The sequence below is a fragment of the Haemorhous mexicanus genome, chromosome 3 (assembly GCF_027477595.1).
Source record: "Haemorhous mexicanus isolate bHaeMex1 chromosome 3, bHaeMex1.pri, whole genome shotgun sequence".
NCBI lineage: Eukaryota > Metazoa > Chordata > Aves > Passeriformes > Fringillidae > Haemorhous > Haemorhous mexicanus.
In genome coordinates, this window is record NC_082343.1 from 55,197,086 (window position 1) to 55,213,157 (window position 16,072).

The 16,072-nt window shown below is 42.4% G+C and overlaps 1 protein-coding gene across 1 annotated transcript; it reads left to right on the forward strand.

The window, feature by feature from the left end:
• Positions 1-719: 719 nt before the first annotated feature.
• Positions 720-14,350, forward strand: LTV1 (LTV1 ribosome biogenesis factor). Its single transcript, XM_059841884.1, has 11 exons — positions 720-1,022; positions 1,713-1,844; positions 2,327-2,515; positions 3,569-3,656; positions 4,558-4,678; positions 5,354-5,603; positions 11,318-11,445; positions 11,906-12,045; positions 12,251-12,303; positions 13,050-13,250; positions 13,858-14,350. Exons 1-11 carry the CDS (start codon positions 1,020-1,022, stop codon positions 13,969-13,971), a joined length of 1,419 nt encoding a protein of 472 aa, XP_059697867.1. The 5' UTR covers positions 720-1,019; the 3' UTR covers positions 13,972-14,350.
• The last annotated feature ends 1,722 nt before the right edge of the window (positions 14,351-16,072 follow it).

The window sequence follows — 16,072 nt, forward strand, 5'->3', positions numbered from 1 at the left end:
CACTTTTTTTCTTAGCACGGAGCCTGTGAGTGCCTGTGTTTCTACACAGCGCCGGTGTAGGTAAAACTAATACAGCTGAAGTCATACTGCAGAAAGGTTCAGCTTGGAAAGGACCACAGTGGATCATCTGGTCCAACTTCCCTGCTCACACAGGCACAGGGCACTCAATTGTGCCCAGATGGTTCTCCTCTATTTCCAGTGAGGGAGACTCCACAGCCTGTCTGGACAATCTATTCCACTGCGTGATCACCCGCACAGTAAAGAGATTCGTCCTCATACTCAGGTGGAACTTCCCGTGCATCAGTTCCTGTCTGTCGCCTGTTGTCCTGTTGCTGGGCTCCATCAAGCAGAGCCTGGATCCAAACTCTTGACACCCTCCCTTCAGATATTTATGGACATTGATGAGGCCCCCCCCTTAGTCGTCTCTAGTCTGAACAGGTCCAGTTCCCGGAGCCATTCCTGGTAAGAAATAAGAACTCAAATATAGCAAAACACTGTCAATACCAACACGTTTTACTCGCTCCCTGTCCTTCAGACCCAGCCTCCACAACCCGCCCGGCCCCCCGCCCGGCCCCTCGCCCGGCCCGGCCCGGCCCCTCGCCCGGCCCCTCGTCCGGCCCGGCCCGGCCCGGCCCGGCTGCTGCGCACGCGCGCTGCCCCATGGCTGCCTGCGCCGCGCTCTGCCATTGGGGGCACAGGCGGCCCGAACCATTCTCACTATTTTGAGGGGAAAACTGGGAAAATGTGTCTCCGACATGCATCCTGCTTGGGTCCACTGAGCCTCTCTTTTATCAAAACACTATTTCAATCCGAGAAAAGCCTCGTTGTTTTTTGCCTTTTTTTTTTTTTAACTGGGAAACAAAAACTTACAAACGTGGCCGGACTGGCGGCTTTTCTCGTTCCCCCCGTTGGTCACTGGTGTATCCCAAGATGGAGGGCACGGCCCGGGGGCCCTGACGCCTGGCCCGCATGGGAGCGAGTGGGGTTCGGGAGAGCGGGAGCGGCCGGGGAACAGCGCCATGGTGAGTGTGCCGTGTTCTCTACTCGCAATTGCCTGGGGAACAAGGTCAGAGCAATAGAGTCGCCCCCAGGTACCCTATATCGGCTGTAATGCGGTTTGTTAGGTAAGTAAAGCTGGAAGCCTTGCTGGAAGTGTCTTTCCAGGTCAGATGTGGTAAGTCGTAGGAAGAGCTTTCAGGCGGTTGAGAATACTTGGTGGGTTTTCTGGATCAACTCTTGTTGATCCAGAGCGCACGTGTGTGCCGATGTTAGAGCTGTGCCTGGGTAGTGGTGCTGCCGATGGCCCGCATGACTGATGTTGAATTGCTGCTCTAGGAGCAGCCGTCTAAAGAACTCTCACGAAGCAAGGTATGTCTTGATGAATTTTCTTATCAGTTTCTCGTGTTTCTTGGATGAAGTGCGTTGCAGAATTCCTTTCGAGGGCTGTATGTTAAACTGTGTGCTGTTATTAGATATGCACTGTTCCATGTATTGCCATTTTGCAGCTGAATAAGCTGCGTTTGCTTTTAGAACATATGAAATATCTGTTGTGCATGTGGGGAGGTGAGTTAAGCTCCCACCGGTCTCTTTATGCTCTGTCTCCAAGCATTTGTTTATAAGGCATGGCCTTATAACAAATATAGCAACAGTTCTCTTAAGGTGCATTTAATATTTAATTTTTTGTTAACAGTTAACCAAATTTCTTTTTGCAGCCTCACAAGAAGAAAAAGCCCTTCATAGAGAAGAAAAAAGCAGTAACATTTCACTTAGTGCACCGAAGTCAGAGGGATCCTCTTGCTGCTGATGATACTGCACCCCAGAGAGTTCTGCTACCCACACAGAAGGTAAGTACTCACTTTTAATACTGAGGTTCATTCAGATAAGAAACACCATGGAGAAAAAAAGTTGGTATGCAATTATACAGTTCAAAAACAGCCTGAGAGAAGGTAGTTTTTAGTTCAGCTTATTAAAAAAGGGATGTTGTAGGGAATTTTATAGTAATGAGTTACTGCCTGATGATTGAAGGATGACTTAACTGGCATTAGAGGTGTAAATGTATTAGAAAAACAACAAGAAAACTTGCCTGATTCACTCTGATAAAACAGGCATTGTTGGAAAGGTCCTGCTCAGACAGCACCCAGACATGGAACCAGCTGACTACAACATTCTGATTGGCTGTGGATTAGGGTGAGAAGTGTAGAGAAGACTTCAACAGACAGACACTCTCAGTAGATGTGTTGCTTTTCTTTTTGCTAGTAAGTTTTAAATGGACTTGAGTAACTAAATGTATTCCTTTTGATTATTTTCTTCTCCCCCCTCTTCGTAGGGGCATGAGGAGCAAAGAAGGGAAGAGCAGCGCAAGTACGGTGTCTTCTTTGATGATGACTATGACTATTTGCAGCACCTCAAAGAAGCCTCTGGTCCCTCTGAGCTTGTCCCATCTGTGCGTGGGCAGCAAAGCAGAATTGTCATCACAACTGAGGGGCACATAGAGGATGAAATTCAGAGAATTTCAGTAAGTGGTATTTTTGCTGATGGTAATGCTGTTCTTGGGAATATTAACATTCCTTAGACACATTAATTGTGTATGTATGTATATGTATATGTATTTATATTTATATTTATGCGTAAGGATCCTTTTGACCCACAACCAACTTGACTTTCCTACAAATAAACCCAGAAGCTGGCAAGCTGGTGTTTACTGATGAAAATTATTTGCTAGCACACTGATAAAACACTTCAGGTACCCACAACAAACTTTTTTTTACATAGATGGCTTGTGTTTGTTTGAACAAGTGTGTTTTTCTGGGGTGGGCATTTGTTTTTAAGGTTTTTTAGAACTTCTAAGTACTGTGGGAGTTATGAACATGCCAGGTTGTATTATCAGCACACCATGTTTTTAAAGAGGAATGTAATAGAAGCCAGACAGAATAAAACCAAACTTTTCAATTGCTGGCATAACTTGTAGAAGGTCACAGTATTGGTTCACATTGGAGTGGAAAAACAGTAGATGTTTTGAAGCAGTGAAGCATGCCATTGGCAGTCACTTATAGCTGAGGGTGTTTGATCTAACCAAATATTGTCATTTTAGTCAAAACCGAAAGTCTTAGTCAGAGGTACCTTTCAGGTACAGCTTGGTGATACTACAGAAGGTTTAAAGTTAGGATAGATGTGCATGTTGTGAAGCTTTTAACAAGCCTTTCAGTAAAGGGGTGAATTCAAATGTGTGCTAGTGTTCTCCAAAACAAACCAAAAACATTAAAAAATTTCCATGTGCCTTCTGTACAATCATTCTCTAAAAAGCTTTAGAGATGCAAAAAATACTGTTTCTGTACCTGGAGAATGTTGAAAATATGAGAATTGGTGCTGCCAGCACTTTATGTTGCTATCATTGTATAACTCTGAAAATTTGCTGCAGATAATGTAGCACTTGTTGAAAACATTTAAGTAGCACTAACAGAGTTTCTTTTGGTCACAGGAATGTCTGCATGATTTTGTTCATCTGAGCTGAAATAAGAAGCTGAGAACAAATACATTGTGATCCTGTTTTTCTGTTTCTTTTTCTAAGGCTCCATCTATTAAGTTGCCTTCCTCAGTATTTGCCACAGAGTTTGAAGAGGATGTGGGCTTGTTAAATAAAGCTGCTCCTGTTTCAGGTATTTTTCACCTTCCTGTGATGTGAGTTGCCATCTAGGAAGTAGATGGTAATTAGGGCTTCTGTTGTGATGTCTTTTTTTTTTTTTTTGCTTAGAACAGGCTCAGTAGCAGACATAAGGAATGATCTGTGAGAGACCCATGTTTCAATTTGAGACTTACTTCTGTGATTGACTAATAAGAGTTCTTTAGCTTTGCTTGGAGAGGGTGAATCCATGACCTCTTACTATTGCATAGCAAATGCAAACTAATAACAGGGGGAAACTGTAGGTAATACTATTAATTTATTATTCTGTCCCTTTGAATCTGAGTCTGGAACTGCATTCTCACTCAGTTTCTCTTCAAATGCTGAGTAGTGTTTGCATCTCTTCATTAGTGTTATTTCAGTGTTACAGGCTGTGAGTAGGTTTTTGTTATGTATCCACGTTTGCACTGGACATTGACTCCACAGCTATCTCCATTTTTGATAACAGTAAGGAATTGTAGCAGTTCTCTCTGTCCTGTCAGGAGGATGCTGAAGACAATTCTGTTAATTGCAGCAGAGAAACACTTTTTAACCTTTTGTAATGTAGGGAATTTTAGGATTGGAGCTAATGCTGGTAGCTGATCATGTGGTGTTTTAACCTGGATATTTTTTCTTTTACAATATTCTGTATTAAAATGCATTTATGGAAGACCTCTGGGAAATGTTTTTTTCTGAGTGGTAAAAATTGGCAAGAGATTGGTGGCATGCTCTGGCTTCTATCAGATCTACAAATATTCTTGAAGAATTTTGTGATTCTTTGGTTTAAGCTTTCCTTACTGCAAATGAACAGTCCAGCTGGATTGTTTTTTATCCAGGAAAGTAACTTTGTAATGTCAGAGAAATGTAAATATTTACATTTCGTTTTTTCAACTTTCTAGGACCACGGCTAGATTTTGACCCAGATATTGTTGCAGCTCTTGATGATGATTTTGACTTTGACAATCCAGAAAATATCCTGGAAGATGATTTTGTTCTGCAAGCAAATAAACCACAGAAGCGGTAGATAGAGCTTTGTTGAAACATTTGTTATGTAAATAGGAGAGATTCTATTTGCTATTGCATGTGGTGGTGTAGGAAGCCACAGTGGTTTCAGATTTCAAATTGAGTACTTTGGTGTGTTGAAAAAAGTCTTATGTTATTTTACTTGGATGGCAGCTTGCAAAATGAAATTTATTACATTATCCAAAAAGTGGGTTTCATTTGTTACTTTGAGCTTATGGATTATGTGCAGTGCTTGGAATAATAGTTTTCTTGAACTGTTTAAAACATTGTCATCTATTACATGTAAAATATATCAGTAATAGTATTGATGAAGGCTAATGGGTGTTTCTGAACCCTTTACAAATGCTTCGTGTGATACCCCACTGCATTTTATCTGCTTAGGTTTTGGTATCATTCTCATAATTTCATGAACAGTAAGAATTTTTGCTTGTTTTAATAGTCAAGAATGCAGCTGATATTTCTCTGCTTTGACATGTATAGCTGAATATAAAAACAACTTCAGTCTTAGTGCACAGATGCATGATCCAGCTAGCAATGCTTTCACCTCTCAGACAAGTGTCTCACTCAAGATTTAAATCCGTTATTACCAAATGGTTTCAGATAACCCAGCATAGGTCAGAGCTATGTAAAGGTCCATGTATTATTCTAAAACTATTTTCTGCTTCTGTTCAGGGGACCAGATGCTGAGGATGAAGATGAATGGGAAGATATGGAAGATGATAGTGATGAGAAGGATAGCTGCAGTACTGATAAAGACTATGATTCAGAAGGTCCTTTGTCGGATGGTGAGGTTAATGGACAGACAAAAGAATTCCTTTTTATGCAAGAAGAAACCAGGAGTCGTTTCACGGAATATTCTATGACATCTTCAGTGATAAGACGGAATGAGCAGTTAACCCTGTTGGATGACAGATTTGAGAAGGTGAGGCTGCTCAAGAGTGTAACTGTGAAGGGTGTTAAGTGCTTCTTTGTCTGTTGATTCATTTCATCATGCAGTGTCCTGTATACCTGTGCAGATTTTACTTCTTTTAGCAGTCAGGGCATCAAGCTACTGCTCTCTGCATGTATTCTGCATTTAATACTGGGTACATTTAGAGGCTTGTGTAACCTAGACTGTAGTATTAATTGCTATTGCAAGGCCTAGCACTGGTGGAGGTAAACAAAATTACTCCAATGACTGTGTGAGCATTCATAATTACTGATACACTTTTGTCCAAGAAGCTCAGTTCAACAGAGCAAACCATTTACAGGTCCCTAGTAAAGTATACATTCATGAACAGAGAATGGAAATAAGGTGTAACTTTTGTTCTGAGCAGTGACAGGCTTCTTAAGGCATAGATTGAAATAATGCATCAGAATAAAAAACGTTTTTTAGAAGCTGGTTTTTATATTATTGTAAGATAACTTTGTGCGTTCTATGTGGAAAGAATACTGACAGTAAGGAGGAAATCCTACTACAGATGTGTTTGGCAGTTGTTCAGCAAAGGCAAGGGGAGAGGGAAAAGAGGCAAATAAAAAGAAATGCGTGGCTCTTCTTTGAGCTGTGTTCTGGATTGCAAGGCAGGATGTATTCTATTACCATCTGTATGGCAGTTGTCTAGGTGTTAAGTGGGCAATTTCCCCTTATCTCTCTCCCTGCGAGATCACAATCACTCCTCCCTCAGCAGGGGGCATCCCGTGATAAGAGGCTATTGAATGTCACTGCATGGCTGATAAGAACTGTAACATCCCATTGTGAGATGCTCCGCCCAGAGGGAGGAGCCGAGCATTGCTATCCAGATATAATCAGGAGATTCTGACACACCAGCACAGCTTCTCCACTGGATTCACCAGAGGAACAGCAGCTGCTTCTTCTTCCACGGATCTGCGGAGGAAGAATCACCCTTTTTCTACAGGACCCCCTGCTCCAACAGAACCACACCTGACACCTCAGGAGGACTGCAGCCACTTTTCCAACTGGACTGCTGCCAGCACCCTGACCAACAGGGTGTCAGGTTGAGTTCTGACTCTGTCATTTTAGTGTACTGCATTGTTTTTATTTTATCATTTTATGGTTTTTCCCCCCTTCCCTATTAAAGAACTGTTATTTCCTGCTCCCGTATTTTTTTTGCCTGAGAGCCCCTTAATTTAAAATTCATAGCAATTTGGAGGGGTGGGGAGGGTTTGCATTCTCCATTTCAGGGGAAGCTCCTGCCTTCTTTAGCAGGCACCTGTCTTATCCAAACCAAGACAGATTTTTGGCGCCCAACGTGGGGCTCGAGGGCAAATAAACAAAAAGGGAATAACAGTTCTTGAGTAATCTAATTTTTGTGTGGCTATACAAACCTCATCAAGTGACACCATGTGGTCCAGTTTACCCTGGTTTGGGTGGCACGTGATCATGGCTGTATTTCTCCCATTTGTAGGCCCTTATCTTAACATGGGTCCTATAACCAAGGCTACTGTGGCTATTATCCGGTTTGTTTTATGGGTGAATAAGGTGAGGAATTCATGGATTTTTAACTTCCTCTGGAAGGCAGGCACATGGATTCACAGCTATCACACCTTAACTATGTGTTTTTGGGGTTACTTTAATAATGGCACCTGCTGTAAGGAAATTACACCAGGGGAAATTTTCTCCCAACCCTTTAATCACCTCTTTGGGTCCACCCCACCAGTTTTTGAAGGGTTCAGATCCAATCTAAACATTAATGATATCATACAGTGGCTGGTGTTGCTGATAGGCCTGTTCTATTTAGCATTTAGAGAGAGAGAGAGACTAACCTGGATAACTACCCTGATACCATCGGGACATGTGGGGGCCGAACCTGTTTCCATTGCCGGGGTGACGGGGGGATCACAGCAATTGACCCTTTTGGAAGCTGAGATGAGCCTGACTGGGAAAGACTGGAAGAAACATCCTATTGTGACTGGCCCAGAGGCCCCATGTATTCTAGGCATAGACTTCCTCCGGAATGGCTATTACAAAGACCCAAAAGGACTCAGATGGGCTTTTGGCATAGCTGCTGTAGAGGCAGAGAACATTAAGCAGTTGAACACCTTGCCTGGACTGTCAGAAAACCCATCCGCAGTAGGACTCTTGAATGTGGAAGAGCAACGAGTGCCAATCGCCACCTCGACGGTGCACCGCCGGCAGTATCGGACGAATCGAGACGCCGTGATCCCCATCCACAAAATGATCCGTGAGCTGGAGAGCCAAGGGGTGGTCAGCAAGACTCACTCACCCTTTAACAGTCCCATCTGGCCTGTGCGCAAGTCTGACAAAGAATGGAGATTGACTGTGGACTATCGTGGCTTGAATGAAGTGACTCCACCACTGAGCGCTGCTGTGCCAGACATGCTGGAACTCCAGTACGAGCTGGAGTCCAAGGCAGCAAAGTGGTATGCCACCATTGACATTGCTAACGCGTTTTTCTCCATTCCTCTGGCAGCAGAGTGCAGGCCTCAGTTTGCTTTCACCTGGAGGGGCGTGCAGTACACCTGGAACCGACTGCCCCAGGGGTGGAAGCACAGCCCCACCATCTGCCATGGACTGATCCAGACTGCACTGGAAAAGGGTGAGGCCCCAGAACATCTGCAATACATCGATGACATCATTGTGTGGGGGAACACGGCAGTGGAAGTATTTGAGAAAGGAAAGAAAATCATCCAGATTCTGCTAGAAGCCGGTTGCGCCATCAAGAAGAACAAAGTCAAGGGACCTGCTCGAGAGATCCAGTTCCTGGGAGTAAAGTGGCAAGATGGACGGCGTCAGATTCCCATTGAGGTCATCAACAAGATCACAGCAATGTCTCCACCAACTAGCAAGAAGGAAACACAAGCTTTCCTGGGTGCCATAGGCTTTTGGAGGATGCACATTCCCGAGTACAGTCAGATCGTGAGCCCTCTTTACCTGGTCACCCGCAAGAAGAACGAGTTCCACTGGGGCCCTGAGCAGCAACAAGCTTTTGCCCAGATTAAGCAAGAAATTGCTCATGCTGTTGCCCTTGGCCCAGTCAGGATGGGACCAGAGGTAAAGAACGTACTCTACTCTGCAGCCGGGAACCATGGTTTGTCCTGGAGCCTTTGGCAGAAGGTGCCTGGGGAGACTCGAGGCCGACCACTGGGATTCTGGAGTCGAAGCTTCAGAGGGTCCGAAGCCAATTACACTCCCACAGAAAAGGAAATCTTGGCTGCCTACGAAGGAGTTCAAGCTGCCTCAGAGGTGATTGGCACGGAAGCACAACTCCTCCTGGCACCCCGACTACCGGTGCTGGGGTGGATGTTCAAAGGAAAGGCTCCCACCACCCACCATGCCACTGATGCTACATGGAGTAAATGGATTGCCCTCATCACACAGCGCACCCGTATTGGAAACCTGAATCGCCCTGGGATTTTAGAGATAATTACAAACTGGCCGGAAGGTGAAGATTTTGGTCTTTCTGATGAAGAGGAACAAGAGCAAGTAACACGTGCCGAAGAAGCTCCACCATACAACCAACTCCCAGCAGAGGAAACACGCTACGCTCTTTTCACTGACGGTTCCTGTCGCATCGTAGGGTTGAACCGGAAGTGGAAAGCAGCCGTATGGAGTCCCACACGACAGGTTGCTCAGGCTATCGAAGGAGAAGGTGGATCAAGTCAACTTGCTGAACTCAAAGCTGTTCAGCTAGCCCTGGACATTGCTGAGAGAGAGAAATGGCCAAGGCTCTATCTTTATACTGATTCGTGGATGGTAGCCAATGCTCTGTGGGGCTGGCTGGAAAGGTGGAAAAAGGCCAACTGGCAGCGTAAGGGAAAACCAATCTGGGCTGCTGAGGAATGGAAAGAAATTGCCGCTCGGTTGGAGAACCTACCTGTGAAAGTCCGCCACGTAGATGCCCACATCCCCAAGAGCCGGGCTAATGAGGAACATCGAAACAACGAACAGGTAGATCAGGCAGCAAAAATAGAGGTGTCGAAGATAGACTTAGATTGGCAACATAAGGGGGAGTTGTTCCTAGCTCGATGGGCCCACGATGCCTCAGGTCATCAAGGTAGAGATGCCACCTATAGGTGGGCACGAGACCGAGGAGTAGATTTAACCAAAGACAGTATTTCTCAGGTTATCCATGACTGTGAAACGTGTGCTGCCATCAAGCACGCCAAGAGAGTGAAGCCCCTGTGGTATGGTGGGCGGTGGTCCAAGTACAAGTATGGGGAGGCCTGGCAGATCGACTACATCACACTGCCCCAGACACGCCAAGGCAAGCGCTACGTGCTGACCATGGTGGAAGCCACCACGGGATGGTTGGAGACCCACCCTGTGCCTCACGCCACTGCCCGGAACACCATCCTGGGCCTGGAAAAGCAAGTGCTGTGGAGACATGGAACCCCTGAGAGAATTGAGTCGGACAATGGGACCCATTTCAAGAACGGCCTTATCAACACCTGGGCCAGGGAACATGGTATTGAATGGATATACCATATCCCCTACCATGCACCAGCTGCCGGGAAAGTTGAACGGTGCAATGGACTACTCAAGACTACCCTGAAGGCACTTGGTGGGGGGACTTTTAGAAATTGGGAGATGAACTTAGCAAAGGCCACCTGGATGGTCAACACCAGAGGGTCTATCAATCGAGCTGGTCCTGCCCAGTCTGAACCCCTGCACACTGTAGATGGAGATAAAGTCCCTGTTGTACACATGAAAGGTATTTTAGGAAAGACTGTTTGGATTACTCCCACCTCAGGCAAAGACAAACCCATCCGTGGAATTGTTTTTGCTCAAGGACCTGGTTACACTTGGTGGGTAATGCAGAAAGATGGAGAAAGCCGTTGTGTACCACAGGGAAACCTAGTCTTAAGTGAGAACTGTGTGTAAGGATTCATTGTGATGCAGATGGAAATAGAATAAGGGGTGGATTATGTTCTGGATTGCAAGGCAGGATGTATTCTATTACCATCTGTATGGCAGTTGTCTAGGTGTTAAGTGGGCAATTTCCCCTTATCTCTCTCCCTGCGAGATCACAATCACTCCTCCCTCAGCAGGGGGCATCCCGTGATAAGAGGCTATTGAATGTCACTGCATGGCTGATAAGAACTGTAACATCCCATTGTGAGATGCTCCGCCCAGAGGGAGGAGCCGAGCATTGCTATCCAGATATAATCAGGAGATTCTGACACACCAGCACAGCTTCTCCACTGGATTCACCAGAGGAACAGCAGCTGCTTCTTCTTCCACGGATCTGCGGAGGAAGAATCACCCTTTTTCTACAGGACCCCCTGCTCCAACAGAACCACACCTGACACCTCAGGAGGACTGCAGCCACTTTTCCAACTGGACTGCTGCCAGCACCCTGACCAACAGGGTGTCAGGTTGAGTTCTGACTCTGTCATTTTAGTGTACTGCATTGTTTTTATTTTATCATTTTATGGTTTTTCCCCCCTTCCCTATTAAAGAACTGTTATTTCCTGCTCCCGTATTTTTTTTGCCTGAGAGCCCCTTAATTTAAAATTCATAGCAATTTGGAGGGGTGGGGAGGGTTTGCATTCTCCATTTCAGGGGAAGCTCCTGCCTTCTTTAGCAGGCACCTGTCTTATCCAAACCAAGACAAGCTGTCAAGAAGTTGCATGACAAATGTGGTCTAATTACAGATATCCATTTCTTTATTTTAGTTTTATGAACAATTTGATGAAGATGAGATTGGAGCCCTAGATAACGTGGAGTTAGAAGGCTACATTAACACAGACAATGCTCGGTTGCAGGAAGTCTTGGATGATTACTACAAAGAGAAAGCAAAGAAGTATGTATTCCCAGAAGTACTGCTTCACATAAGTAGTTCTGTAATCCACTGTTTATATGGATGTTTTGGGTGTGTTGTTTCAAGTTCATGTACTCAAAAGATTGCATCCCACAGTAAAAGCAGCTGCATATGAGTATTATCCATATGTATGATAAGTGGAGGAATTTTGTTGGTTTGAGTAGGTTATGCTGTATAATTTTTGTTGAACTTAATGTAAGCAGTATCTATTCGAGGCATTCATCCTCTTGAAAAGCAGAAATACTTCTTTTGTGTCTTTGTCCTAATGTTTTTAGTTTATTTTGAGGAGACTTACTTAAGGAAACTTCATTTTTGCTACAAATTTCATTGGAAATAGCTTTATTGGGCCTCGGGCTTGACTTAAGGGAGTCTGGGTTTACATAATTAGACATTTTCAATAAGAGATAAAACATATTTTTTTTTTCTCTGAACTTTGAAAAAGTTGTGTGAAATTGGACGCTCTTGAACCTGATGAAGATTTGGACTCTCTTGTAAATGAAGAAAGTGAAGAGGAAAAGGAAGAAATAGTAACTGTAGTTATTGAGGAGCCAAAAGAAAAGTGGGATTGTGAATCCATTTTGAGTAAGTATTTTGAAGTTTGCTTATTTGTTCTTAGGATTTCAAGGTAAATGATAGTGATTTCAGAACTTCCCTGGCAGTGCTTCAGGTAAAATGGTTTATTCTCTGAGCACAACAGGAGAAAGTCCCGAAACCTAAGTAGTAGTACAATTTGTAATTGCTATTTGCAAGCCTTTCTTGACTACTTTCTTTTTTCTTTGTGACTTAGGTACCTATTCAAACTTATATAACCACCCAACACTTATTAAGGAGCCATCAAAGGTAAAATTATTAAACTTACTCTGGTGAATAAAACTGGGAAAACTTGAGATGAATGTGTTTGTTTTCTCAATGGGTATCTGTTTTAAAAGACAGGGAGCAGAAATGAGGGTTGGGGTGGGCTCTGGTATTACTTCTTCACTAAAGAAGAGTTTGGATATATTTTTTCTGATTAGAAGGAAAACTGAGTCAGTTAAAAGTTTCTATAATAGCTGGGCAGAAACAGAGCAAGGAATTTCCTTTGTTGTTATCTGTGAGACACCTGTGAGATTTGTGTAATCTGTGTCTCACCACCACATACATGCTCAGGTTTATTTTCCTATGGTCTGGAACAATTTCTTCTAGTTCTTTGGTCTTCCATAGGTTCCCCATCATTAGACCACAGCTCTAATATAATATCTAATATAATATCAATATAATTTGATATCCCCACATTTGAAATGAACCTTTTTCTTGCAAGCTTATAAAGAAATATTGACTACTTGAGTTCTTTATTTTTTCAGTAATATTTAAATAGAAGGGGAAAATGTTTTTCTTGTTCTGGAAGATCAGATTTTGTCACAGATGTTTTGATTTTTTACTTTGGGATTAATGTGTGTTTTTGTGGGGGAGTTAAATAGTATGAGGAGACTTAACATTTATTACTGTTAAATGTGGATATGAAGTTTTTACGCTGATAAGGCAGTGCCATGTGCACTTCTTGGAGAGAAAGCTAGGGGCCACTAATTCCTATGCACTCTCTATTTTAGCCCAAACCAATAAAAATTTCTCAAAAGACTGGAATTCCCCTACACATCCTGCCTCAGAAAGGTCTCACTGCTAAGCAGGTGGAACGCATGCAAATGATAAATGGCAGTGACCTGCCAAAAGCATCAACACAGCCTCGTTCCAAAGCTGAGAGCAAAGAGGATCGCAAAGCCAGAAAACAGGCAATCAAAGAGGAGAGAAAGGTACGCCTGACTGCAAATGAAACTGTGAATTCCTGTTATCTGAATTCTGTCTTTCAAACTTTCTTTAAAACTCTCTTGTCATGTTTAAAGGCAATGGGAAAATCTTGCTGGTCTCAAAGGACTAATTATTGCTTCTTTAAAATAAAAAAAAAATCTACTGGAAAGAAAGTTAACATCACGCTTTTGTCTTACTGATTTCCATTGTCAAAACTTTGGGTCTGTTACTGTGGCCACTACTGCAGGTACAACTGCTGAAGGAACATCAGATTTCCTTACAGTCTAGAGTAGCAAAGGAAATTGTTACTTTTCACTTTGTGTGATCTGAAACATCATATCTGAAAGAAATGTGGAAAATCCTAATTGGCCACAGTGAAATCCTAGCTGTCTTATTTAGGAACAGAAATTGACAGCATATTCGAAGCTTCGGCTAACTAAAGGTGTTTATCCTGGTCGTACATATACTAACTTGACTACCAATAATTAGTGCCATAAATAATACTAATGTCCAGATTGCTCTTATTTTCATGATCTAGAAAAGTTAATTGGAATAGTTTGATTTTGCATGTTAATTCCTATTTTGTAAATTTCTCATTATTCCTGTGTACAGGAACGCAGAATGGAGAAGAAAGCCAACAAGCTGGCCTTCAAACAGGAGAAAACAAGACAAGAGAAAGAGTTGCTCAATCTGAAACAAAATGTGCAAGGTCTGAAGCTGTCCTGATGAAACTGAGAAACTTACTGTGGAAATATCCCTAATTTTTCATTTTTGTTGAGAAGGGAACTGCTAACTCACACCTTTGCCAGTCCTGCTCAAAGGGCGTTGTTCAAATCTCACTGTAACAAGACCCAGTAACTTGTCATTTTTTCTAAAGTGAAATTCTATATATAATAATGTATTGGTGATATCTTTTCTGTCATGAGTAACGTGGCAATGGCTGCAAAGTTTCATTACAGTAGAAATGTATAAAATTATGAATATTTTTCTTACAAGTTATCACTGAACAAAGTTATATATATTTGTTGAATGTATTCAACAAATCAGCAGAATCCTACAGATTTGATCTGATTAGATTCCTCTATTAAATTATTTCAGTCTACAAGACATTTTCATTTGTGTCTTTTCTCTCTTATACTGATGGTTGAACATAGTTCCTTGCTAAGATACGGTTTTGTAAGTCAAGGAGTTTACACCTGCTCCTCCTTGGTTCTTTTTTTTGGGTGGATTATTTATTGGTTTGTACTATGATGGGAGCCTTTTATAAACAAAGGTGTCTGAAAAGGTGTTCTGCAGCTAGACATCACTGTTACCTAACCTGAGTTTTACATTTCCTGGCAAACTAAATCTGTCACAAGGAGTGTTGCAGTTACAGTAGTCAGTGACCCTTAATGTTGCCATTGGAATTGGCTTTGCTCTAAGTACTCAATCTGAGTAGGATGGCAAACAAATTGCAGGTACTTGGATAAAAAGTGTGTGTTGCAGATAGTCACTGTCTTGGTGTTTCTAGAATACCCTTCCTCAGGTCTTGTGTTTAACTTGGTTTAATTGGAATACAAACTTAATACCCACTACCATTGTTATAAAAACTTCCTAAAGATGAACTGAGGGCCAAAATCTGTAGGTTTGGTGTGAACAAATGTTTATACTGTGAACATTAATTATTTTGATAGTGACTGGTTCATAATGTGGGTGAAATGAATAGGATTTGTAGTCAGCCCTGAATCCTTCTGTATTCATTAAAAACCCCTTAGGTTTGAGTGTGTATGTTGCAGACAATCTTCTGCCTTTATGTGAAAAGTTAACCTTTTTACTGGAAGGGACATGGTAACCAATACATCTGACTACTGGTGAATTCAAAGCATCTTCAATATTCCTTCCATAGTTTTGTGAATACTAGATGGAGACAAGCTAACAGGGACTGATAAAGTCTTTTAATGTACAGAAAATTCAAAATACTTGTTTTTATTGGAAGGATGCTTTTATAATATATTTTAACGGGTAAAGTATGATTTTGGAGAAGGGAATAAAGAGGCATCTGAATCTGCAAGTGTTGATCGCTGCTCAGAAAGCTAAAGTATCATGTGCAGTATACACATCTAGATTAAGCCTTCATTTTCTAGAATTGTCTGTTAACAGAATCAATAGAAATAATCTGTATGATTAGAAAAAGTTTCAGCATTTTCCTTTAGCTGATGCCTGTACTAGTTTTCATGTGTTTGACAAGCTTAAGGGGGATCTGGCTGTGTCTTAATTGCTAATTGTGTAATCACTGACTCTTTGGTAACTGGAACACTGACCACCCCAGTACTCATGACTCGTGACAGCAAAACAGAAAAGGAAATCTGAGGAGCAAGTCTGTTGAGGTGAGTCAGATACCAGGAAATAAGTTCAATGGAAAAAGTAAGTAACAGATGGCTGTTCAGTGCTTTGGGGTGGAATATGATTTTGTGGTTTACCAAAAAGGACAGTCTTACTAAAGCCAGTGCACACATTCTTTGCTGGGTTTCTCATCACTGATTCAGTGGTACTGTGCTTATACCTAAAGTCCTTTAAAATAAAAACAAAAACAAAAGGGAAAACAAACATCTAGAGGGGATGAGAACACAATAAAGAAGTGGGGGAGGCAGAGGAAGGCACTTGAAATGAAGAGTGTAGTCTGGACTAAGGACAGACGCAGCTGTTGCTTGGAAACAAAAGAGGAAGGACATTTAAACAGAGGCAAAAGGAAAGGGGTCAAAAAGATTTCAGAATTGCTTTGTTCCTCTTCATTTGTAATCAGTGAAACACTGCAGTAACCTTAACAGTGCTTTGGAGTGTGGTAAAA

Bases quoted from the DNA above. Each gene is read 5' to 3' on its own strand.
- LTV1 (XM_059841884.1), top strand. The intron at 4,679-5,353 runs GTAGATAGAGCT...GCTTCTGTTCAG, and splicing joins GCAAATAAACCACAGAAGCG to GGGACCAGATGCTGAGGATG. The intron at 11,446-11,905 runs GTATGTATTCCC...ACTTTGAAAAAG, and splicing joins TACAAAGAGAAAGCAAAGAA to TTGTGTGAAATTGGACGCTC.